The 27,339-nt window shown below is 41.0% G+C and overlaps 2 protein-coding genes across 6 annotated transcripts in view; one reads left to right on the top strand and one right to left on the bottom strand.

Annotated features, from left to right (window-relative positions):
* LOC116842094 overlaps nucleotides 1–27,339 on the top strand; it is a 422,139-nt gene that overhangs the window by 359,166 nt on the left and 35,634 nt on the right. For all 3 annotated transcript variants that reach the window (XM_032810806.1, XM_032810807.1, XM_032810805.1), the window contains exons 8-11: nucleotides 16,215–16,343; nucleotides 16,480–16,595; nucleotides 17,848–18,085; nucleotides 22,289–22,423. In XM_032810806.1, coding sequence (XP_032666697.1) covers nucleotides 16,215–16,343; nucleotides 16,480–16,595; nucleotides 17,848–18,085; nucleotides 22,289–22,423 — 618 coding nt within the window. The remainder of the gene's footprint in view (nucleotides 1–16,214; nucleotides 16,344–16,479; nucleotides 16,596–17,847; nucleotides 18,086–22,288; nucleotides 22,424–27,339) is intronic.
* The window catches only part of LOC116842095, a 332,290-nt gene that overhangs the window by 286,360 nt on the left and 18,591 nt on the right, over nucleotides 1–27,339 (bottom strand). The gene's annotated exons all lie outside the window — the stretch shown is intronic.

The raw sequence follows: 27,339 nt of genomic DNA, 5'->3' as shown, positions 1-27,339 counted from the left end.
TCTCTCTCTCTCTCTCTCTCTCTCTCTCTCTCTCTCTCTCTCTCTCTCTCTCTTTTCTTTTTCAAGAAATCGAAATGTTACGCGCGCTGCGTGAAAGTTACGCCGACCAGTCCAACGCGGAAGTTCGTTTCGTCATCGACAGCGACGGTGACGACGACAACAACCGCGACGAACAACGGAGGCGGTGTTGGACGATGGAGCCGTAAATTCTCAGATTGGCAATCAAGGGCCACCTTTCAACCCGTGTGCACGCGGAACAGCGAGTACTACCGCAGGGAAATAGATTCAGTGAAAGCGGGAAATCGCGCCTCCTTTAAGAGCAATTTTTATGTTAAGCGGAAATAAAGAAAGAATTTGCGATGCGCGACTTTCCGATTCCGTAATACTTTACTGCCGATTTTTCCGAAATCCGATCTGGCACGCGCGCAACGATGTACACGCGACAACCAAGATTTTCAAGCAGTCTCCTTCCTTGATACTCATCGCGAGATATTGCAATATTATATTGTTGTTGCAGGAAATGTTACTTTTAACTGAATTATGTTTATGTTTGTTGGATGTATATATGTTCTCTGATAGTTCGAGAACCATAGAGGTGAAATTTTTCGTAATTTGTTTAATATGTTATCTACATGTTTTTAGATCAAATTATCCGAGCTTGTCCAAATGACTTGAAAATTATTTACTTCTAATTACTTTTTCGAAAATCCGAGAATATCTAGAGACACAAAACGAAATTTTTATTTTTAATCGACTTCAAAAATCAACTTTTAATAAATATTAAAAAATACGAAATAAATATCTTTAAAAAATAATCTTCAAAAGTTTCATAAATCCTACAAAATATGAAATAGTTTTGAATCAATATTCTTATGTGCGCAAAAACTCGATTGATCGAGTCAAGAATCATACACAGAAAAAAAGGTTTGGTTGAATTAATCAAGTATCTGGTCGAATATGAACGATCCAGAAATTCCGATTGAAGTAACCCGAATTCTGTTTAAGTCAACTAAAAATTTGGTTACGTTAAACAAAATTCGGGTTACTTCAATCGGAATTTCTGGATCGTTCATATTCGACCAGATATTTGATTAATTCAACCAAACCTTTTTTTCCATGTACTTTGTATTTATTATTTATCTCCTTACAATTATATAGTTAATTACTCATCAAATTTTTATTCTTTTATTTATTTAATCATTTATTTATAGAAATAATTCCTTTAGTACAATATACTAAATAATACAAGAAAAAATGCTCTCCTCTCTCTCTCTCTCTCTCTCTCTCTCTCGTGAAAAATTAATTTCGGCTATAAATTGATCACACACCCGTGCGAATCTCTCGTTACACTCTTAACACACTTTTCCGCCGGCTCATTTTTATTTATACGCCAACTTCCATTCATATGTTTCCTTTCGTGCGTTTACGGAGTATATTTGAGTAACGAGCGTGCAACTCTTGCCAATGTCACTACCCCGCGGGTCATATTTATAAATTTAAATCCGCGCACGATAAACGAATCAATATCGATGCAGATGAGGCGAGAACCCTCAGAATACGGCCGCCGGAATAAAGCCAACCGTCAACCGAAAACTTTCCGACCGAAAGTTACTTTAATTCGAGCGCGACCGACTTTACGGCGAACATCACCGCTATCTCCGGCGATTATTTTTCCGCGAATTTTAAGAGACTCTCTCTTTCTCCTCCTCTCCTCCTCCTCCTGCTGCTCCTCTCCATCACCCTAGCTGCGTTATGACTTAACCCTGAAGAAGCAAAGTTTGGTCTACAACCAGGTCGTGACAACATAATCTCGTAAACGATCTAGATGAGACTCGAGCTCTCCCTCTTCCCGGTGGCTTCCGCGAGAGCACATTCTCCGCGCCAAATTGCAAACTCGCAAATAACCAGGGATATCATCAATCAAAACCATCCGATTCTGACCTGCGATCTCCTTGTACGCGCGAACTTCGTGTCTCCTCTATCAAGAACTTGCGACGGAACTTGCGTGATGGGGATGTCACAGTTCCAATTAAACTTTTTGTAATCGAATTAATATCTACCATAATGATACGACGAGCGATATTCTCATGGCAGGGCGCGCAATGAGTGAGCAATTCAGGGATTTTGCCAGCGGTAAGTAAGTAAGTAAGTCTCGCTGACTGGAAAAACAAATCCAAGATTTAAAACACAGCCGATTGCCTCGCGGAAATCACGATGCAGACAGTGATAACCGAACACTGCTCGACCCACTCTGTAAGGTACAAGAGGATATCGCTACAGTTGAAAATATCGTGCAGGAAGTATGATAGGCGTGAAATAGCGCGCGAAAAATCCCTTCATCGTGAACGTCGCGGTTATATCTTACGGCTCGGAACCCAACTCGGGTGATCTTATCTGCGTCGCGGCGAAAACTTTTTAATGAAATGTTGTGACAAGCGCATAATGCCCCGCGCGAAACTTCCGCGGACGGCGATGTCGTGAGGAAGTCTCCTCACAATAGGCGCGCCCCGGCCCCAGAGAGAGAGAAAGAGAGAGTTTCTGGCGATCGTCAAATTGCTGAATTTAATTACCGAAGCAAGACCAAGTGAGCAAGAGAAAGACAGAGAGAGAGAAAAAGAGGGAGAGAACAGAGAAGAAAGAGAGGAACAACGAGAGACGGCTCTACACGTTCGCTTAAACATTCGTTCCGCCGCCCGAGTGATCGAATTTCGAATTGCGAATCGTTGAATACGTTAGGCGCGAAACGCTGCGATTAAACCGCGGCACAACGGTGCGCCGAGACGATAACGAAATAAGTTTTCCTTCTCTCGCGCTCTCTGACCCGCCGCCGTCCGGGGAAGAATTTAAGCGACACGAAAGTTCGCGAGAAATTTTAGTTAAGGTCCGACGCGCGAATTCCGCGAGACTCGGGATAGTTACGGGCACGATGTTTCGGAAGTGCCGGCGAATGGTATTTCGCGGCGGCGCGGCGCTTTGGCGAGAGAATCTTGCCCGCGATCCACAAAATTTGTAAGCGTTCTGCACGAGGCGGCAAGTATTCTCGATGGGTAGCGACGTTTCCGCGCTCTCGCGAAATCAAAATGAAATACAAAATGGAGAAAGGTAACAAAGAAGCTTCGCAGCTTCTCGAGCCCCGTTAAGGAGTGACTCATTGAGTATCTGGAACGGAACAGTATTGTGCGGAACGGTAATCGTCACTCGCGTATCTCGCCAGCGCAAAAGCAAAATGAGTCGATACGAAACTATCGTCTTAACGAAACTATTATGCAACAAATTCGCTTCATATTGGGGTAGCCCGATCGCAAACAGCAGGAATTTACTTTGACTTCTCGCAAAAGAGTGAAGTATGATTTCGTCCAATCATATCCTACGATCATGGCTCTATCAAGACCGAAAACTGCGAGAAATGCGTCAAACGGAATGTTAAAGAAAAGTAAAATGCCTAAGAAAAAAGAAATCGTCTTCAAAAACTTCAAAAGCCCTGAGAAGTATGAAATAATTTTGAATCAATATTCCCGTGTACACTTAAAAAAGTGATCTTGCGATCGCAGCAAAAATTATCCAGATACAAGAAATTTGCTAAGATAAATAAATGACCAGCAAATATATGCGATATGTCGCATGTGTTTTTCACTTAATCAATACAGGTGACAAAGGCAAAATTTTTATCTAAACAATTTTTAAAGTTTAGCAAAAAAGTCTTTCTGTGGCGTCAGATTAAGACTAGTCACACACTTCTTACATAAATGACTATGGAAGACAAGAAAGACCAGCTAGAAGGGATAAACGAATGTATAGTCCTTACACCTTTACATTTGCTAGCAAATGTTGCTAGAATGCTGCTGTTGTACATTTTACATACCACAGGTAATTTTCTAGCAGATACAAGAAACAGTGATAAATTTTAACTGTGACATTTAGAATTCTACTTGGACCAGCAAACCATTTTATTGAGTGTAGCTTTAATGCTATTCTAATATTCGAACGATATTAAAACACGCGAAAACCTGACTGATTAATAATTATATCTTTTTCATTATTTTTCTTCCTATAGTTAATTACCTACCTAATTTGTCTTTTTTCGCACCGACTTCTAATATAGTTAAAATATTTAGGATTGGAAAATATTTAGAATAGGATTGTAGAACACGATTATTGAATTTGATATTATTGAATTAAATCAAAATTATTTTATATTTCTTAAAGCTTTTGTGGCTTTGAAAGGTGGTTTATTTTTTGCTTTTTTTTATTTTATATCTTTTTAATTATTTATTAAAAATTTGTTTTTGAAGTTGATTAAAACTATATGTTTTGTCTCGTATCTTTAAATATTATCGAATTCTCGAGAAAATAATGGAATTATCTAAAATTTTTAGATCACATACACTTGCACAAACCCGAATAATAGCACTAACTTAAAATGTAAATATAATGCCAAACAACTTACAAAAATTTCATTTCAATATCTCTAACGATTCTTGAGTTATGATGAAACAAACAAAGAAACATATACACAGGACAAACTGAGAACCTCCTTTTTTTCAAAGTCGGTTAAAAAGTGTTAAAGAATAAACGAGGGACGCACTCAATTGGATGTCTAATTTTCGAGTCGAGGCGAGGGACGGAGGAGCATTCTGGCACAATATTATCTTCTTGCCGGACCAAAGGCAGTTTTTTTTTAAGAAAAAAAAGAAATCGTAAAGAAGGCGCTCTCATTTTTACACCCGCGTCAACGTCTTCGAGCATGAAGACGCCTTCCGCGGGTGCTTTTAATAAACGTAATAGAGTGTAAAGCTCCGAGATAAAGCATACCTCTATCCCTGCAGCAGCTCCTCGACCCGACATCAACTATGGCCCCTGTTTCATCCCTCGCCTGTTACCCTCGGAACCTCGGGAGCAACATTTCGAGGCAGATCCGGCCGCGGTGGTAAAGGCTACCTTCGGCGAATCCTCTAGAAACACTGAATTGTTTCCAGAAACAACTATGTACCGTGGGCATTTACTAAATGGCGCGATCCAATGGATAGATGTAACACTTCGCTCGTAATAGCTTTAATCGAATATTTTCCAAACGGACGTGACAATAAGATATTTCTAATTGAATTCATAAATATATTTTCCTACTTTTAATGCTACTTATTCCTTTAAATTTTTCGATCGATAACACTAACTGCCGTAATACACGTGCGTGCAAAATAATAAAAAAACAACACTGAGAGAAAAAATGATTAATATAACAAAAATTACATTGGGTTGGTCCACAAGTTCGTGCGGATTTTTAAAAGTTGAAATACATTTTATTGTTAAAAACAATTTTAATCAATCATATCTTGTTAATAATAAACTCTTGTGCCTTTCCAACTGATTTTTCACATATTCTAAATAAGCAAAATTTATACCGTCAAGGGAGTTCTATAATGAGCGAAATAGATAATGATCGGAGGGAGCAATGATAAGTGAATATAATAGATGTGGAAAAATATTCCAGCTAAACAATTTTTACAGAAGTAAAATGGTATAATGCACCGGAGAAACTTCAATACTACCTTCAATTTTCTTTCCAAACACAATTGTGCTTCTTTGAACAGTATCTTACATCACAATATATGCTCTGAAATGTCAACTATCAAAGCATATACATAGATGGCCAACTGTATAGAACTATCTCCTCCTAATATCAACATCCGGATGCCAACAGGACAAAAATTCGCACTTATGGATCAACCCAATAGTTATTCTTAGCCCCAACCAGGTTGTTCTAATACGAAAATGCCAATAGCAATATATATTTAAGATCATCATACTATAAGTAATAGTAGAATAGAAATAACGTTATAGTAGAATTGAATGCTGGTTTCCTTGACTATAATTTATGATAATCTCTCGTTTCTCTGTGTGATTATGGTTGTAGGTACTAAACATTTTCTTCTCAGTGCAATATAATAATCAACTTTCTATTTTGTGCATAAATTACGATCATTCAAGCGATTTGAACTTCCTGCGACTTGCCATTCGCCGTTTCTTATTGTTACTGCCCGTTTGTACTGGTATCATTATCGTTGTTATTACCGAGATAATACGGGGCGTCTTTGAATTTGATAACATTGTGCCGCACAATGTTCTCGGGGCACCTCGATATCCCTGGATATCGCGCGCAGCGGCGAGGATATACCAGTTTATAAAATACACGAAGTGCAAAGACACGGTGTGAGAGAGGAATGTAAGAGAGAGGGGCGTTCTCGTCGCACTCGCGAGTACAGAGATATCGCATTTTTGTCTCGGCAGGTAAGCGCTAAAAATTGCGCGCCGTAAAACGGGAAATTGAACGTTACAACGCCACACTAACGTAATCAACCGAATCTTCAACTGCAACCTGTGTCTAGCGCGCGCGAGTGCACTTAAATAGAATACAGAATAAGCGTTTAACCACTTCACACAATATCAAGATAAATTTTTCACCGAGTATTACTCTCACGCGGCTCTCGCGCCAGCAGTTTTGCGGTCGGAGAAGCGATGAGAATCGTTACGTCTTTAAAATTCTATCGCGCATTCACAATTTACGCTACGGACGAGAGGGTTTTCGAGTTGAAATTATTTAATTCGACGTAGAGCGGTCGCTTTACGCGGACGAACGCAGATCTTTTAATCATTTAGCTTCGTAGCGGCGATAAGAAAGAGAGACAGAGAGAAAGAGTGAGAGAGAGACAGGGAGGGGGAGAAGAAGAAAAAAAAGGAAAAATCTACGATGGCAATTCGTAGGAAACCAAGAATGTTCTAATTGGAAAGGCGAGGAACTTAATTAATTGGATTGAGAGAGCCTTTAAGCTTTCCGAGACAGGAATAAGATTTTAAACTAACTGCTATATATATATATATATATATATAGCGCCACAGTGATGCAAAGAAGCGCTTTGCCTTCGAGAGACGTTTTCATAAATATTTTTCTTCCTAATATTTAATGAGCGACTACCGTGGAAGGTACGAGAGGAAAAAATACGGGAGGTCCTCGGAGGTAGACGATTTAATTTACCTCAACTTATTTAGCAGTTTCTCATTCCCGATAAGACGCTCTAGAGCATCGAACTATTTTTGCCCGGCGTTCTTCGAGTAGCTGAGATGTTAATACCAGGCTCAGAGACGCCACTTAATACTCTCGCGAATATTACCTCGCATAAATCACGTTGAAGCAATCAGGCAATAAACAGCAATTACTTAAGGTTTAAGCTTCTGTAAGTAGTAGAAACAAAAATCAGAAAAATATCCAGCAAACTCGGAAAGAAAGAGAATATGAGATACGACATCTTGTGCTTTCCAGTTTTGTCTATCTTTTCTGTTTTCAGAAGAGCGAGATTAATGGAAGACGCGCGTCTCTCTCTCTTACGAGTATAAAATGAAGCCGGTGAATGTATGTGCCCGCATCGTAGACAAAATCGCTTTGACACACGAAGCCCCGTGTTTGCCGAATTTCTCAGATTTTCTCAGCGAACGAAAACGAGAGAGAAAGAGAGAGAGAGAGAGAGAGAAAGAGAGAGAGGCGCGTTTACGCGCGAAGAGAGCGTATTTCTGGCGCCACCGCGCTGCTAGCAGCCGGTGCCAAGCTATCGTTCCATGATTTCGCGAAAGCGGTCTCATATAACAATGCATTTGCACCGGGGGATGAACGGTAGCGCGGACCAAGACCCGCTCGCAATCAGGGGTGAATTTACAACGAGGCGCCGGCTCTATTTCACCAGCGTGACGGAGCCGGCGACAACGACGACAGGATTAAATGCCAAGCTAGTCATAACCACGCCCTGGGGCTTAGGGACCCTTGGAACAATGGACGGTTGCATCTCTGTTCGACAAAAGTAATGCGGGCGCATCCGATGTGGGACGCGCGCGGGAACACGCGTCTCTCGCTCGCAGTGTCGACAGTTTATTAAATGTACCGCCGAAAATTTAATCTATCTCATATACCGCGACACTGTAACACTCAAAAGCGCGCTGTGTATGTTCGATTTTCTCCGGCGACGATTAATGCACAAATCTTTTTTCACTTGCCACTCTTTCTCTCTCTCTCTCTCTTTCTCCCTCTCTTCATCTCTCTTCTGAACAAAAAAACAGCGCCACACGAGCTGCACGTGCTGCCCTGTCTATCTCACTGCTCGGTCTATCCGGTCTTTTTACCGGTGTGTATTTATTAATTCGTGCGTACACTCGACACATATCCTATCTGATCGCGTGTCTTTAGGAGTGCGCGACTCGATCGGATCCATTTAGCGGATGAATTCCGCGCACGAGCCGTGAACACGTTAAAACAAGTGCGAAACCGGCGGCTTCATCGTTCCTAGTTTTTCGCAACATCGACTCGATAATGGATCGAGGAACTTAACGCGATTTTTATGGTAACGATAAAAGCGGGTATAATGCTAATCTGGATAATAGGCGGACACCTATTTTCCAGAGCGCAGTGGCTTCTCCCTTCCTCTACTTCCTGCTCTTATCGCTGATTACAAAAAGGGTATTATTACGGAACAACCAATTCCTCCGAGTTACACTCCGCTGGGATTGCAAAGAACGAGAGAAGGTGGAGGGTTGATAGAGCAACGAACCGTGTCATAAGAGTTTTGAGTCGTGGAATTATCGGTTCGTCTGCTGGAACGAATATCCCTTCTTTTATTTTTTTTCTCTATCGATCGCGCGCCGAAAGCGCAAGATATTCACGGCGCGTAATTTGAAGTATCTGTGTCAATTCCGCGCGCGCTTCGTAAGTCACGTTCCTCATCTTCGTTTTGATATGCATTATCTTTATGCAACTGCTCGCGTGCACTTCTATTAATTGCAAGATACAAACACCAATTTCCGTATACGTGCTTTATCCTGAACATCCTTATTGTTTTAGTCTTTAAAAAAGTACAAATGTTTAAACTTTCAACATATAAAATATATGTACACCCAGACAGCACAATCTACTAAAAAATGTCTTAAACACATCCTATTTCCTTTAGACAGATCTTTTGGTTTGAAACATATATCAGCAATTTATGCTGTCTGTAACATATATATTTTAAGCTATATATTTATTATATTATATATTAAATATATACACATATTCCATGTTGAATATTTAAGTATTCGTGTTTAAAGATTAAAACGATAAAAATGTCCAGAATTAGGTATGTATCCGAGAATTGGTACTTTTCAATTTAACAGCATATTCGTGATTATTTTTACAGTCTACCGAGAGAGAGAGAGAGAGAGAGAGAGAGAGAGAGAGAGAAAATGGGCAATATCTATCAATGATTTTTTGATGGCATTTTTTTGGCATTTGTCTCGTTGACGCATTAATTACTTGTCGATTTATACGATCGCAGGCGCAAATTGTCGAGCAATATTTTCCTGAAAATGGCAGATCAATTAAGCGCAGTTAGAATGTATTTAACTATCAGATCGTATTTTCCTATAAATGGCAGATAATGAAATAGAATAGAACGCGCGTAACTATCTGCCATTTTCAGGAAAATACGGTTATGGTAAACGCCTATATGGAGTATGCGCGCGTTACATATAGGAAATGCGCGATGCACAATCGTCTCCAATCAACACGGCTAATGGATTCGCGACCACATTTTACCGTAATTATCCACGCCGCGCCGAGTGTAGTATGTCTAATACTTGATTTCAGATTTCATCGCGCCCAAGATGGTCGCGGGAATGGCGACATATCTATGCCGCATTAATAGCGGTAAATTGGATCTGGCGGTGCATTAATATCGCATAGCGCATATAGTACTGCATTAGTTACACGCAGTTACATACGATATCTGCTGGCGCTGCTCTGATTGCGTAATATAAACGTGGCAGTCGCCGGCGTGCCGCCACATCTAATGCATCTGCGTGTACGATGTTATTGCCTTCCACGGGATTATTACCGTAATTGCGTTTGTTACGACTCCCCATATAATCGTTTCGACGACGTGGTCTTTAATATACCAATGCGCGCGTATTAGTTGGTGCACACGCGCTTTCTCTCTCTCTCTCTCTCTCTCTTTACTTACTTATGCTACAAGTCATTATTATAAATAATGCTGTACGCGTGACTTTGCGCCATTACGGCCTGAAAAACTCATTAATTCCATGATTTTCTTTTTTAAGAAATTCAATAAAAATATTTAGAAATATAACGATTAAGTAGAACTGTACCAAGACATAACAACTTAATCCGAATATTAATAATGTGTGTGAATTATTTTCCCAAAAAATCTCATCGAAAGTCTGACGATAAGTTGAAAAACGCTCGTGTTTATGTAGATCATGTCAAACTGAACACAAAATTTATCTACCATTGCAAACGACCACGTAAAATCTTGAGTTATTAATTAAAACAAATTGGCGAATAATTGCGCGCGATGCGGTGCAAAGTGTGGTGGTAATAAATATCATTTCTGTTATATACTTGTGTAAGTTAAGTCAAACTGCACAAAAAAGTTCTCTATTATTTTGCAAATAACCACAAATTTTTTTAGTTATAAATTTTAGGAGATTATATACGCGCGATTATCCATCAATCCTCCTTAACTAGTAACTCAGAAATTTATGTGGTTGCTCGCAAAATGAAAAAGAGAATTTTTTTACAGTTTGATCTAAGTTTGATTAATGTACAAGCATACAACGGAAAGCGTACTTATACTGAGCATTAATGAAAAATGCTTGAAAATTTATTCATAGGACATTTATTCATAAAGTTTATTTCTGTGAAGTAAAATTTATTTATCTAGGAGAAAAAATATATTTCTCTCTCTCTGTGTGTGAATAAAATTTACATACAACAAATACATTTTCAAGCATCTTTTTCTCAGTGTAAAAAGTGCATAGTATTTATGATTATATATCACATTATAATCACACAAAAGAATTATAATTAAGAAGACCAATACCTTTTGTAGTATGTGTTACTACAGTGTTAATGATAACAATCTTACATATTGCTGCACTGAGAAAATACTTGAGAACTTATTTGTGAAATATGAAGTTTATATCTATGGAAATAAATTTATTTCACAATAAATTTCATTTCATAGCAATAAAAACTTTATATCCCACAAATAAGTTTTCAGATATTTCTTTCTCAATGTACTACTACTTTTTTGTTAGAATAACGAGGAGACATAGTTGGTTGGTGAGACATATCGGTGTACCATTACTTCTTCATCTTCTTCAATTAACAACTAAATAAATATCGCGTATTGCTTGCAAAATGGTAGAGGAGAATTTTATAAAAGAGAAACATGGGCCCAGTTTACCTTCACACGAGCACTGTCGCGTCGGACACCTCGTCCATAAACCGTCCAAGGATCAGAGACAACAAGATGTACTTCAACCAAATACATTTGTCGCGATAAATCGTTCGCCACGAATCTTCATTAAACGGGCGTGTTAATCCTCGCGCTGCATTTCCTTCTTCTCCTAACGCGCGATGATTAACGATGCAACAGCGGCCACTTTGACGTCTAACTTCTCGCACACCTGCCCTTTTGTAGCGTCACGGTAATTTATTAATGTTCATTACGGCGCCTTAATTATCCCCGTGGAAGATGGCGCGAGCGAATCGCAGAAGTATCACGGCCCAGGCGAACGAGATCGGCTCCGCTTTTTCCCCCTCGCCCATCGCAATTCAATATGGCGAAGTAAGTTGCTAAAGAATCGTCCCGACGGGAGCCCCCGAAAGGCCGCTTTCACGGAGCAGCCCTCGCACTTTCCTACCGCGGAAACGGAATTACGGTCCGACGCCTCCACGACGATGTAATCTCAACCGGATTAACATATACCCGACTGTCCGTGAATCCGTCCGCGCACCTTACATTCCACGAGGAGAAAGAAGCCGAGGTGATGGACTGTGGAGAGCAAGGTCGTGAAATGAATAAAACTAAGAGAGTCGGCCCGCAAGAAATGGGTCTTTGCGATTGCCGAGCTTTTTCGTTCTCCTCCTCGTCGTCGTCGTCGTCGTCGTCGTCGTCGTTGTAGTAGAATACGACGTCGCCGTCGTCGTCGAAAGGCGAACCCGAGTTGTATAATGAACCGCGGCGGTGTTCCCTCAAAAGCGTTTCTCAGTCGTTCGACAATAGACTTCCCCGTCGCGTCTCGGATATACTTGTACGTTTCGTAATGTCACTCCTTTATGCGAGAAAGACGCGCAACAAAGAAAACTGGTATACATACTCCCCGGTGAAGCTCGCGCGCGAACGAGCGCGACATCTGATACGCTGTGCGTGATCAACGGGATAATTAGTATTCGCATTAATAAATATGTATATATTAATTCATGTATAACACCGTGCGCGCAACGGATAATAAAGAATCGTATCAATATTCGATCAGGGATTTCCCTCGCGTTATAATTCGCATTTTCACCGCGTTATAATCGTCGTGATTGGTGCGGCGCATTATATTTCGCTCATTAGCGGATTGAATATATAACATCTCGCGCGCTTTACATTACGGCCTTCCTTATGCCGCGCCGGCGATATTTTTAATTGCCGCGCTCGCGCGAAAGATGGCATTCATCGACGATCGCGTTTGTATGCACGTGACTGCGGCTACGTTTAATTAATGAAATCATCCTAATCACCGGTCTTTTGCTAACAGCCGCGCGAACGTCTCGCTGCCCGTTAGACCCGGAGATTCCACCCTTAATCACTTTATAATCAGTACGTCGAGGAGGCCAAGGCAAGAGCAGCGAAAGCGGTTTTCAACATAATAGCGAACCGCTATTATGTTTCCAAAGGCGCCGTTAATGAGGATAAAATGTTTCACGAAACTTTTTACGCCCGCTTCACCGAGAGCCGCACCACTGAAGAATACAACCCCGCCCGTGTTTGCCGCTGCCCGATCGAGGGATACGTCCCACCCCCATCCCCCCACGGGGATTCGCAATGGGCGCACAAAGTCGACCGAAAAAAATCATAATCCGGAAACCGGGAATACGCGGGATATAACGCGGGGAATATCATATTTTTGCCAGTACATCGGAGGACACGCGGACAATCCCGAAAGCTCGCGGTGTCAAAACGAAGAATGGGAAAATATCCCGAAAACATATGGGCGAGCACGCGAGGGAAAATCATGTATTCGCGCGAGAGAGAGAGACGAAAAAAACAAGGAAAAAATGAAAATTCGGGATTATACATACATTTTCATCCGACCATTCATCCGATTTCAATATTGCGATTCGTCGGGGACTTTACACCGCCTCGGATATTGCGCGGGAACGATATTTCAGAATGATGAAGTTTCGGAACAATGTATTTTTCCAGCGCGTCGTACCACCTTTTTTTCATTTCTCGTTTTCTCCCTCTCTCCCCCGGCCCCATTCCGTTCCGTCCTGCGCCCTTCATCGCTCTCTGGAGCACCGCGTGTCCGTCCAAATCGTCGCGTTCGCGTATCTATCGACGATCTCGGAAGTTATTTGGCGGCCGCGGCGGGACGCGCGGGAGACACGCGAGGAGACTGATTTTTGCAAACGAGAATATTTGCTGCAGCGCGACGGTCGGTCACAAAAATCTGATTTATATAAAGCCCGCGCTTTCGGTGCTCGGACGATACGAGCGGAGGTGCGATGCCGCGCGCGTCCCGTCGCTCGAAGGAGACGGGAGTAGGTTCGAGTGGGGAATTTTTAATTTACTCCGGCGGATTTGTGCGCCGGGAAGGGGGACGCGTTATCTCGGCGCATTTTGTAACGAGCGTTGTCGGCGCAGGTACACAATGCAGGTACCACGCCGTGGGATGGATGGAAGGAAACCCTCTCCCGCTCCCGCTTGCCAGACTTCCCTCTTGCCGCTTCCTTTCTGCTCCAGAGCCGGGCGACGCGAGATTCGCGCGAAATGGAGCTGGAGGAATCCGATTTTCTGGTGTTCGAGCCGCTCGGGCAGAAAATGACGTACTTCTAGTAGAACTATTTCCGCGGAGGCGAACCAACCCCGGACTGACAGCCCTTTCCACCACCCCCCTCTCCCCGGTTCTCTTAATGGAAATAATTACGGCCTGTTCATTGTTCACCGCGGGTTCAAGGGACGGGATCTAATTTATCGAAGACGATGAGCTCACGCGAGGGCGCGTTTAGAAAAAAAAAAAGAAAAGAAACAAGAGTGGGAGGAGAAAAGGAAGCGATTCCGGTTTTAATACCGTCGCGGGAAATGGCATGTGTGCTTGGAGATAAGCTAATGAAAATATGAAACGATATAAGAAATAAACCGACGAGTCCGATGCTTGATGAGGAAAAGCTGACGAGATAAAATGATAGTGTTTTCATTCGAAGTGACAGTGAAGACACTATTACTCTCGCGGTATCTTCACTGTCGCAAGAGTGAACGTTTCACACAGATTAAGAGTGAATTCTGACTCCATTTGCGGGAAATGTCTCAATCAGATGTTATTATATTTATCAGAGTTATCAGAGATTAGCGCAAACATGTTCCTGCAACTGCAAAGCACACTAGATTCACTTTTCAATATCGAGAAAATATTCACTCGACAATACAGAGTGGAAGATTGACTTTATATGAGGAAAAAATTACTCGAATTCGAGTAACTTCATGTTCACATCACTTTTCGGGTGAAATTTCACTCCAAGAAATTTAGGGAATATTCACGCTACTTAAAAAGTCCATCAGCTCGGAGTTGGCTGCCCGATTGAACGAGATATGTTGCAATTAGCTCACATGGGACGTTGCAATTAACTCACATCGCGATCCACGTTGCGCGCGATTAATGCTAATTATCGTGCGTATCTATCGGGCTAACATAGCCCGGGCGTTGCGTATCCGTGACGAGATAGCGAAACTTGAGGCATGGAATTTCATTTTAGCTGCAAAATTTTGCCAGCAAAATCGAACCGTGAGTAACAAAGTTTCCCCATTAATTTCTTCACGCTCGTACTTCGAGGTAATTAATTAGAATTATGAGGAAAGTTGGTGAAGCACCTGTTACGTGTTTAGAACGTTCAGAATCTCCAGAATCTTGACGAATATAGCCGACAAATACATTTTACATCGACACACGCACGCACGCGGCATCGGCTCGACCGTAATAATATCGGTGACAGCTTGTGAGAAATATATTCCGGCTGATATACAGCGTCGAATTTATCAGCAACCGAACATTCGAACGTTACATCACGACGACACCTGGTCTTTTCACAGAGTTATTTTCACCTCATCTTACGGTCATCTCTATGTAACACTAAAGCACGACTTTATTAACAGAGTGACGTCTGAATTGAAAATTATTATCTCTTTACACATTCGCTGCAAAAAGTTTTATGTTAAATTTGATACAATTTTACATATCTCAATTTTTATCCACTCTAATTTTCATGTTAATTTGACATAAAACAAATACGTAAGTAAATAACACTTATCACAACTTATCTGTGCCAGTCAACCGAGAGACGAGAGACTGTGTGCAACGTTAATACACATCTCCCGAGTTGCACTTGTTCTATTCAAAAAACGTCGCATCCGCCAACACTACGAGTATCACCGTGTAATTTATAAAGTTGGGGGAACGACAGCAATCGACCTTAATTCAGAGTCTATCAATAATGGAGCACGATGTTATACACCGGCGATAATTGCGAGAGAGAGAGAGAGAGAGAGAGAGAGAGAGAAAGAGAGAGAGGAAGAAGCAGGAAGGGGACCACTTTTAATCGCCGTTCGTAGCTACACGGTAATCACCGGGCACACCCGAGCTCTTCCAGAAAGCCACGATGACCCCTAATTGGCCACATTATTAAAATCGCATTTTCGTGATCCCAGCTGTGAGGGATCGTCCCTGCGAGCGAACGGCGATGAAGTTCCCTCGTAAAATAAATCACGCCATCCCCGTCGCGGTAATTCGGCACAGCCGCTTCTACCCTTACCGGTAATATTGGATATTTTCTTAATGGCGAAACTTCCACGGCTCCCGAATCCAGTTCATCCTCATGAACTCCCTGATAAATCGGTACACGATTCTCGACCGCTTCGATAGACCATCCCGTCGCGCGCTCTTCTGTTCTCACCCCCGCCCCCGCCGCCCCTTCGACCTTCCATTTTCTCCATCCACCTCGTGCTTCCGCCGCGGCGACGTTTACCCCGGCGCGAAAGACGGAGAGACTACACCGACCAAGTCTCTTGAACCCCGAACGCAAAATGCATATTGCCACCTTATGTGAAAATATTTCCACCCTCGCGTTGCAGCCACTGCACCAGCGACTACATCGCCGTGTATTCCGGCCCGACGACGTCAAGCCCGTTGCTGAAGATGCTCTGCGGCAAGGAGAAGACATCGCTAATATACGACGGCCAAGAGCTGCTCGTCGAGTTCAGGTTGGAAATTTATTCAACGCGATTTGTCGGCACGCAAAGGATCAATTACTCTCAAATTTTATCTCTTTTGTTGACTCAACTCGATGCACCGCTGTCCCGCGCACTTGTCGGAAAGTTTATATTATTTTTTTCGCAGGACCGGCCCGGAGGTACCGCCTTTTGATTATAATGGCTTCGTCGCGACGTTGACTTTTATAGAAATGACGACGGAGGCACCCACGACGGTCACCGTCGACACTACGAATAAAAGTCGTAAGTAATGAGAAAGTCTTTCAATTTACGCTTCCGCATTTCTGCCCACCGCTATATCGATCATAATCCATAATTTTCGCGTGTTTTATATTAATTAAAAACTAGAGCGGGAACCAATTAAGTGCCCGAGATTAATTAGAATTTCAGAATAGATCACGTATCGCGTTATTCTTACGAGATCTACAGAATATATCACCGACTTCTCGTTTGTTATAAGCAAATGCCAGTATTGAAACCGTTATTTCTCTATTATTTTAATAGTTATTCACTCTACTTAATTTTGTATTTTACACCCAAAAAAGACCTCTATTTGCAAAGTACTATTTCCTCTAATCCCATATTTTAAACGAAAACTTTTACCGAAAGAATATACCAAAAGAAAAATATCTAAAAAAATAAAACATTTATTCGATAAATACTAATAACATATTTATTTAAATTTTAAGTTCCTAATAAAATATATATTTTCTTATTTGGAAAATATTTGTTACTAGTACAAGCAAATATGTTATTATATGTATATAGTACCTACCAACAATAAATGTTAAATTTATTCTTTTTTTGTGTTCCTTTTCTAATGAAGCGGACTATTAATTAGAAATCTATCATATACTTATTCTAACCTTTTTTTTCCTTTTGAATCAGAAAGAATATATTTACTCGAAACACAGAATGCTCTTACTATAGTGAAAGAAAAGATATGTAAGAAATAATAAATATTTATTCAGTGAGTATTAATAATATATTTAGTTATACTAATATAAGATATTTTCAAAATAAAAAAATATAAATTTTCTTAAAACTTTAAGGAAATCTCTCTTAGCTTTTCATGAAAGTGACTGTTTATTTTACGTAAGTAAAAAAATTGTAAATATGTTCTTAGTATTCTCACTAAAGAAATATTTGCTGTTTTTTAAATATTTTTCTTTCACTGTAGAGGAAATTTCTGTCAAGAACAAAATTAGTATCGTAGATAAAAGAAAAAGTTCCTCGAACTTTAAGAATATTGCGGTTAGAATATTTTTCCCTGATAATTTCAGAGAAGAATCCTCTTGAAGCCATATAAAGTTTTTTAAGATTCAGAGGATCCCTCTAAAAATAAGATAATATTGTTTTCTTGGGTGTGTAATATCAAGCGGCAAAATTATTTTTGCCCGTTCATGAATGAAATTAGGATAACGTTTTGATATTGAACGATACGCGGGAGTCATGCTAAAGGGATCGACGTTCACGCGCGCCGCTGACCTTTCAGTCGAAATGATGAAGTCCGCCGGCAGCTACAACGTGCGGTACAACAATCGCGACCTCCACGAGCACCGCAAAGACCAAGGCGCCGTGACCAACAGCTGCGACCTCGAGGTGAGCGGTGAGAAGGTCCGCGCGGGCCACCACGACACTCGGGGCAAGCCCAAGTCCACGACGTGCAGGCTCGTGCTGCGTGGTCGCGCTTACGACACCGGACACGTTTCCTTGGCCAGCTACAACCTCAGGTAACACCGTTCACCCTCGCGTCGCAGAGTCGTACCTCGAACGCACGTGCGACCGCGATCGACCGGTAGCAAGAAAACCTCGAGCTCTTTGTTCTTTCCCGCGTCCCCCGACACATGGTGCTCCGATTATCCATCGACTCGGGAATCGGCGGCTAGAGTGTATCAAGTAAGAGTCTGGACACGTTTTCGACCGAAAATGGCGTTTGTTTTATCCGTCAAGGGTGCGACTCGACTCGAGAGTTAACCCATAACCCCAGAAAGCTCCCGGTACATTTATTTGTAATACTATTAATAAAAATAGGTAGTTTAATTTCTAAAAGACTAATTTTTTTTTCATATTTATCTCCCATCTTAAAATAGCGATCTCTTCTACGGAGAAATATTTAGAGGTTTTTGTAGAATCTCTTTATATGATAATCCTCAAATCCACTATTTTCGATCAAACAGAAAACTAGACGAATCAGTAAGAAGTCGAGGGTCTCCAGACTGCTACCTGAGAAACTCTATCAGCGGCAAGCGTGATGCGGAATTATATCTCGCATTTGTTTACCGTTTCCGATCGCGTCTCTCGACGTTGGCAAATCCGCGACGGATTGCGATCGTAACTTACTCGCATCGTGTCGTGTTGCAAAAATGGTCTGTCCGTTGATTAATGCGCCGGCCATGCGGGTGCCATAAGTCCTACCGTTCACATCGAGTGAGAGCGCTCTCGTTACTCGTAATAATGTCGATATTAGGCGCATGGAAAAAAGAGCAGGGGAGATAGACGGTTCGAAATAATGATAATATTAATTAATAACGCGAGACATCATCAAGACACTGTCATACTCTTTAAATTTCTTGAGGTAAAGTTTCACCTTAACGAGTTTTCACTCAAAACGAGTGAAAGGTGGCAGTGTTTCCACTCGTAAAAATATTGCTACCCAAAGAAACAAGAGTGAAACCACAAGAATGAACCGAAATGTCAAGATTAAAATGGATTCTAACTCCATATTCCATGGTTATGCAAAAGTGGTCCAATTCACAAAATTATACTTAAGTTTTTTGTTACCAACGAATACTCCATACGTCTTTCTATATAAAACAAGAAAGATTCAAGTCTTATAGTTTAAAATTAATTAAGAAATAATTTTTATTTTCTGCTAGTCATTTTTTATTAGTTAATATCGTTTCTTATTAGTTGTAACTTTTTATCATTTTTATTCATTTGTTTAAAGATTAAATTATCAATAAATACCCAAGAAAAGAACATTCATCATGGTTGACTTCTTTAAACTCGCAAAGTAAACTCACAAGTAAACCTACTCAAAAGTTACACTCCGATTTCTTTCTAATTTAGCACAAATATAGAAGTACAAAAAATATTTAAACCATATTTTTTTAATTTTGGCGCACTTTGAGTTTCACGGGCAGTTTATAGCTTTTTAATATTCTCACTCCTATCATCAACAAATACAACAAAAATGCATAAGAAATAAAATTGAATACAAAATATAGTTAAATAATTTTAACAAAATCGGCATAGCTGAGACACGAACCATTCTAAATTTCTTTAGTCGAGATTTCAACCGAAATATTTTAAACCTGTGTTAAATTAGTCAAAAATGGTTCGAATCTCGACCAAATCGAGAAATCCGGTAATTTTAATTAAAATTTTAACAAAATCAGCATACCTAAGACAAGAACCATTCTACATTTCTTTAGCCGAGATTCCAACCGAAATATTTCAAATCTGTGCTAAATTAGTTAAAAATAGTTCGAATCTCGGCCAAACTGAGAAATTATTTGTATAAATAATTTTTTTCAACTTTTTACATGTTTCGTTTAAACATTTTATTATTTATACAAATAATAGGAGTGAAATTAAAAAACTATAAACTACCCATGAAACTCAAAGGAAAGCAAAATGAAAAAATATGACCTAAATATTTGTTGTACTTCTACATTTGTGCCAAATAAATCGGAGTGTACTTTTTGGGTAGGTTTACTTGTCAGTACTATTTGTACTTTTGAAGTCATGTATTAAATGTTCATTTTCATTCTTTTTGAAACTTACTCTATATAGATTGAATCATTTCTTTGTAATTACAGCCACATAAGCGAATGTTTGAACGGATTGGAGTGAATATGTTTCTCTGACGGCGAAACGAGGTAGAGTGAAGAAAATTCACTTTATATGAATTAAAAATAACTCGAATTCGAGTGACTCGGCTCACTCTACTCGTGTGACTTTATATACTTTTCGAGTGAAATGTCACTTCAAGGAATTTAAAGAGTAATATCTAGAGATCCGGTCGCGTTGCATGCGCGAGACGTCGAGACGTACAACCCCGAGAAACACTCATTTGGTGACACCCGTGGCTGTGTACGCGGGGGAGAAGTGTTGTTCCCCGATCACGCGCGTCGTTATGCGCTATGTTCCGCCCGCAAAACTCTTATTTCACCGTTAGCGGGGTCTCGCGTAACTTATCGAAACGGCGCCGGCGAGATCTCACCCCGAGGCCGAGCGCGTGGAAAGAAGCATTAAATCATGCGTGGAAACACGTCGCGTCCGTATCCCGGGGATTTTCAATTATCATGCACAATGCCGGCGACACGCGCGGAACACGTATCCACACCTTCGGAGATGTGTTCGCGTCGGGAGATGGAATATGCCGCGAGGAAGGGGTGAAACTACCACGGAGCCACCGTCGACGCCGCCGTCGACGACGACGACGCGACTACGAGGACGACAGTAACCCCTCCCCCCACAACCCACCCTCTCCGCCCTCAACGTTGCGCGAACACGCCGCTGTCGGCTCCGAGGTTCCAAGAGCGCGGATATACGAGCTGATATAAACTGAAGGCGCGCACGCTTGTGCCGGGCACGAGAGACGTAGGGCAGAGACGGCTTTATACAAGGTACAGCATGAATTTTGAACGGAATATTGTAAATCCAAGCGCCAGGTGAACCGAGAAATCCGCCCCCGAGCACAGGGGAATATCGCGCATTCCCTTTTTCACTCGGCCGGCCGGCCACACCGTGTATTCCTCTTCCCTCTTTTGTCTGCGCTTTCATCCCGCGCTTACTACTGGCGGTACGCGTAATAGCGACACCCGACCGTGCCGGATTTGCAGCTTCTTCTCGATCGCGGCGCGCCGCGAGACGCTTCGATTGGACGCGTCTATGGATTATTTCGCGATGTAGGACCGACATGATGGCTTGACATTTCCATTTTTTCGAGAAATTAGAGAAAAAGATCAAGAAGAGATTAAGGGAAAGTTCTTCCGCTTCTTTTTTTTAGACAGCCGAAAGAATAAAAGATTCTTGCGGATTTTTTTCCAAAGAAATGAGTAAAGATATCAATACGGGGCTTTAACTATACCGTTTATGATTGTTTTAAATATAAAAAAATTGCTTGAAAAAAATTGAAATTTCGTTTAGGTTTCTTGTCGCCGGACGCCTTTGACTCTGACGACTAACGTTAACGAATACCTCTGAAAACCTTTGAGATGAATGATTCAAGAAAATTAAAAAATAGTATTAAATTTGCTGGAAGATAAATCTGAATCTTTTGGAAAATTTCCGAAATTGCTATTTTTTTCCCAGGATATTCTACATAAAAAAGAAAGAGAGAGGATAAATTATTTGTAACTTCCAAGTATCTTCTTTTAATTAAATTTCAACTTTTCACATGAAATAAAGTTTCATTCTCCAGCAAGTTTAATACAGTTTTTAAATGTTCTTGTCCCATTTGTGTTCCAGACTATTACACGACCTGTAATGTTGCAGTTTGAAGATATTTTTTAAATAGTTTTTTATTTTTAAAGCAGTGTGATAAATAGGGCACGGTTAAATCTCTATATTGCTATCTTTATTTATTTCTCGGAAAAAGAATCATAGAAATCTTCTATTTTTTTCAATTATCTGAACCAAAACCTCTCCTTAAGAGTCAGTTTAGAGATAATGGTTTTCTTTTTCTGTTCTTTTTTTGCAGGAATCTTTCGAATTAATCACGCGATTGTTAAAATTTGGCGATTACGTTGAGTCCTTGGGTTTTTTTCAGAAGATACATTAGATCGCTAATGCAGCTTAAGCTACTCGCAGGGGAACCGACATATCGATGTGAGATTTCCTCGCGAACAAGAGAGTGAGGTCCGCGAATTTCCGCGAGCACGTCGTGAGATCGTTTGATGGATATGTTCGTGTTATCGATTTTGCAGCGCGCAGTCCTGCCAGTCGGCGATCGAGATATTCGACGGCTCGCCGGAAAGCGGGATGCTCGATACCGCCACCACCTTGGAGAGGATCTGCAGCCCTGCGCAGTGGCTCCCGCGGGAATACGCGGGTCAAGATAAGTAAGTGGATTCTCCGGTTATTATAGCGGCTCGTAGAGAGGACCAAGTACATCTGTACATATATATACATACACATATATACATGTATGTATATTCATGTATGTATGCGCGTGTACACACTATCGCACGGTTTATTGGTGATGCATTGTAATTGTAAGTTGGCAAATTCGGGAATTCCTCGGCGCAACTCGCGGCGCGATGCGATGCGAGACGCGGCTTAAACCGAAACTGGTTAAGTCTCCTTAGAAACTGCATCAAAATGGAGATTAGTTCCTAACTGCTCGCAGCGGTGCAAGTCGGTTAACGATGCGACCAATCCTGCGGCGAACTACGCGGGTCTCGGCGGATGCAAATTTTTTATCCGCCTCTACGTCAATACACGGCCTTCTTTCTCATACACACACGCACAGGCGACCACGTGTGTATCTTGAGACTCGTATTCGTTACATCGTGTTACTGAACAACAGCTGATCCGACTTGTGTAATGAGGTAGCTACGTTTACGACCCCAAGTCGCGTTCCGAAGAGACAGCGGAGGGTCGCCGTGACATGTAAGCGTGAAACAACCCCAGCAGATCCATCATCCCCCTATTCGAGAGCTAACCGCGACACACAAAGCGCTACCTCACGCTCATCTCGCCGGAAAAGCCAAAGATGACTGCTCTCTCACGCTGCATCCGCGTGCGCATTTGTGCATGTTCGGATGAAAGGACGTTAGTGGACACGGATGACAGTTCTCTGAAATCGTTGAGTCCGTTCCCCGGCGTGCAACGCGCGCAAGCTTCCCGATGCAATTATTCGTACAGAGCTATTCTAAGGGCGATGCCTCTCGCGATTCGTCGAATCGGCAACTGCCGCGAAATCACCGACGAGAATTCGACGCACTCAAAAAAATGGTCACATAGCAAAAGTTATTTAGATATAAATATCAGCTAAGATGGATGAACGACCGGCGAACACTCCGGCAAATACACTGCGATATCGCGTGTGTTTTGTATTTAATCAATATAGATAACGGAGACAGAATTTATATCTGAACTATTGGTAAAATTTGGCGAGAAAGTCTCCCCGTGGCGCCCGTCCAGATTAAGGCCGGATTAATAATTGGCAACGGGACCTAAATTTCTTGTCCGCAGGTATTGCTAGAATACTGCTGCTGTAAATTCTACGTGTGCCACAGACAATTTCCTAGCAGATACAAAAAACAGCGATAAATTTTAACTGCGACATTTGGAATTATACCTGGTCTAGCAAAACATTTTTTTGAATGCGCGACCTCCGCTACACCACTTCTCCAATTGACAGATCTGTTATATATTGTCTATATGTGTTGTAAGCAACGTTAAATACCAGAGAATGTTATTATAATAATCAGAAATTCTCTTTAGTTTAACCAAACACATATTAATAAAACTGTGTTCTTCCTTTTCGCATGTAGTCATCGTAAACAGGCACCTGAATACAGATTACTATACACACTGTAACTTTAACCGGTATTATAATGTTCTAGTTGCATAGCAGAGTATCTCATTATAATAATCAACAAGTCTGTTTATCTTCGCCGAAATTTGTTCAACTAAATATGCCGCGTTAATACGGCCTGTTTTTTTCCGCGCGCGATTCTTCAAAGAGTCGTGTCGATTTTCAACTTCGAATTCTCTCGCTAAATCGGGACTTTTTTATCTTTCTTTCTTTTGAACTCGGTCTCGCTTCAGAGAGGGTATGCACGAGGTAAGTCGAAGGTCGTCTTTTATGCACGTTCGTACATCGAAATGCGCATTTTACGATTATGGGTCTCTCGCGCGTCGATAACGGCACGGACGGAATCGTATGGCTCTAACTACTTATTCTATTTTTCCTCGGCTGTGTGTCCCCAGTTATGTATAATTCCGCTGTACTGTCGCAAAAGACGTAAACCCATAAAAAAGCGTAACAAAAATTTATGGGCGTAAACCGGAACAGCTGCTTGCGCACGCAGTGTGTTTCGCTCGTAACGTTCCCGTGATAGCGCGATTTTTACGAGGGGAATCCTTCGATTACACGGCAAACTCGTTTAACGTTGATTAAATCACGTGAAAAATAATTCTCCAGGGGCACGCACAAAACCAGCGCGCGCCCGTGCGATTTTACGCGGGCATTAGCGTTTCTCGTGAAAAAATAAAAAATTAAAAAAAAATAAAAAACACGCACAACCGCGTTTTATAATATTCACTCAGTTCGCCCGTTTATTCCGCGCCTATTCACATCTTTGTTCGACTTTTTGGTTTTCGTAAAATACGCGATGTGCCGCTATAAAAATGAAGCGTACACACGCGATATGTGCTCGTTACTAAAATACATACACTGGTTTACCGCATGCGCGCGAATTGAAGCATCGGTTTTACGAGCGTGGTTCCTTCGATGACATCGCAAACATTTAATTCCGCGTAATTGTGTCGGACTTTTAAATCGCGCGTTTCCATCGCTGCGTCGTTTTCACTCAAAAGAAAATGGTCCCCCTCGTTTCTCTCTCTCTCCCTCTCTCCCTCTCTCTCTCTCTCTCTCTCTCTCTCTCTCTCTCTCTCTGTCACTCCTTTTATCACTCGTTCGCGTGTCATTTATGGTACAAATACTTGCGTACGCTCGGCCGGAAATATCAGGCGCGAAACGCGCATTTTATGGGCGCGGTTCTTTCGGTGTGATAAACATTTAATGCCGATCGATTCACTGGCGCGAATAATAATAAATGTGAGCGCGCGCTGGGCGTTGATAGAATACTGTTTAATCCGCTTAATCCTCTTGCCGCTCTACAATTTATGACTTGCAACGTTTGATCGCGCGCGCAAAATCCGCAAAGAAATTACGCGCACGCGCGCGCACTCGAACGGATAAAAATTCCAAGAATTGAAGTTCATGTCGGGCGCAAATAAGCGTTTTACAGAAACTAGCTGCATTGCGACGAGAAAAACGACGATAGAATTATAAACGCGCGCGACTGACAAGAATAAATTCTCCTGGAGCGAAATCGTTATAAAGTCGACGTGTAAACGGAGGAAACCGAATGCTATTGAATAGCACGAAGGAATATGATACCATCCTCGTATTACATCGTGTCCGAAATTACACGCGTCCATCATCAAGTGATAAACCACCATAACGTAAATTTGGAATTCATAATACGTGCTCCTTTTGGCGAGGTCGAGATATCGATGTAAGAATGAGATGCTTGATAAGAATTCAAGGAAGGTAGAATGGAGGTCATATCAAATGAAAAACGTGACGAGAAAGATATTTGAAGGGAGATTTTTAGCCATACATATTGAGCAGCGACATAGTATGCGAACGGAGCGGGTTGCATCCCAAAATACTCGACTCCCTGGATCCTTATATCGACTGTTATTTGACCTAATTCCGTGACTTTGTCTTTTTATCGATGCGCTGGCAAACGATGCAAAACTCAACTCGAAATGCGTTCTGCTAATAACGGCAAAATACTAAAACGACGCCTTTACATCCCCAAAAAAATATAATCTTATCCTTAACAGGTTGCGGTGAATATAAAAGTCCTATACCGTTTTGCGATATTCGCTATAATTATCGAGATATTAATTGTAGAAAATTTGTGAATGATCATGCAGAATATGGTAAATGAGTTATAGTAGCGAAGCCCTCGTGTACTTATACTTTAGGTCAAATTGAACAAAAAAGTCCTCTAGCATTTTGCAAATAATATTAATTAAAGAAGATGAGTGCATTATCATGCAAAATCGTGCAATAATCTTCTTTAATTTATAATTAAAAACATATGTGATTATTTGGAAAATGATAGAAGACTTTTTTGTTCAATTTGACCTAAAGTATAAGTACACGACGGCAGTCGTCGCTATTATAACTCATTTACCATATTCTGTATGATTATCCACAAATTTTCTACAATTAATATCTCGATAATTATAGCGAATATCGCAAAACGGTAATAGGACTTTTATGTTCACCGCAACCTGTTCTACGTTCCCACAAAATGCCCGGAGGAGAGTGTGAGACACCCTGTATATATATATACAGGGTTGGCAAAAAGTCCGGAAACGGTTAAATATCTCGAAAAGGATCAACTGTAGCGAAAAATATATAAGTAGCAAAGTTGTAGGGCTTAATAAAATGTACCTAATGATGGCTAAAAATTTGACTTTGAGTGGAGGACGAAGGTCATACGGAGGTCAAATTAAATTTTTTAAATTGGACCCCCCACTTTTTATTACATATTCTTATAGCTTATTTCAAGGGTTTTCCAAAAACCTATAATAAAGTATTTTTGTATTAGGCATATTTAGAGTTATGAGGCTTGAAAGGATTTTGGTCTTTAACTGTTTCTGTTTCGTAAAAACGTATCACTGTCTTCTGAACAGTGGATTTAGAAATAAAATTGCGATCAGGATATGCAGCATTGAATGTGTAGATCAATTACTTATTCGTATGATCTAATATGGTCTCAAAATTTTCGATAAAGAAACAGCATTATCTTTTCTTTATCGGTTAACATTTTTAAAAAAGAAATTTGAAATTGTGGTTGGAAAAAGAAAAGGAAAAGACAAAGAGTAAGATGCGAGAGAGCACGACTCGTTTTTAAAATACAAAAATCGAGAAGCGTTATCATGAAGCACGGGTATGCGCGAGTTTTGACTGAGTACGTGTGATATTACGTCGTGAATGAATAACCGCGTTCGATGTGAACGAATGAACAACTAGGCTAGGAGCCTAAAAAACATAAACACAGGAGAAAAACAAGAATAACTTTATTTTTCGTATCTCGAGCTAGACGATATGACCGACTTAGTTATGACTAAAACTTTTTTTTAGTCATTTATATATAGTGTGTGTGTATATACACACACACACACACACACTATATATATATATATATATATATATATATATATA

The sequence above is a fragment of the Odontomachus brunneus genome, unplaced genomic scaffold (genome assembly GCF_010583005.1).
Source record: "Odontomachus brunneus isolate Ranch 3 - 2012 unplaced genomic scaffold, Obru_v1 Obru_scaffold_021, whole genome shotgun sequence".
In the NCBI taxonomy this organism is placed as follows: domain Eukaryota; kingdom Metazoa; phylum Arthropoda; class Insecta; order Hymenoptera; family Formicidae; genus Odontomachus; species Odontomachus brunneus.
Note: the sequence above shows the minus strand (reverse complement) of the source record. Positions and strands in the feature narration are given on the sequence as shown.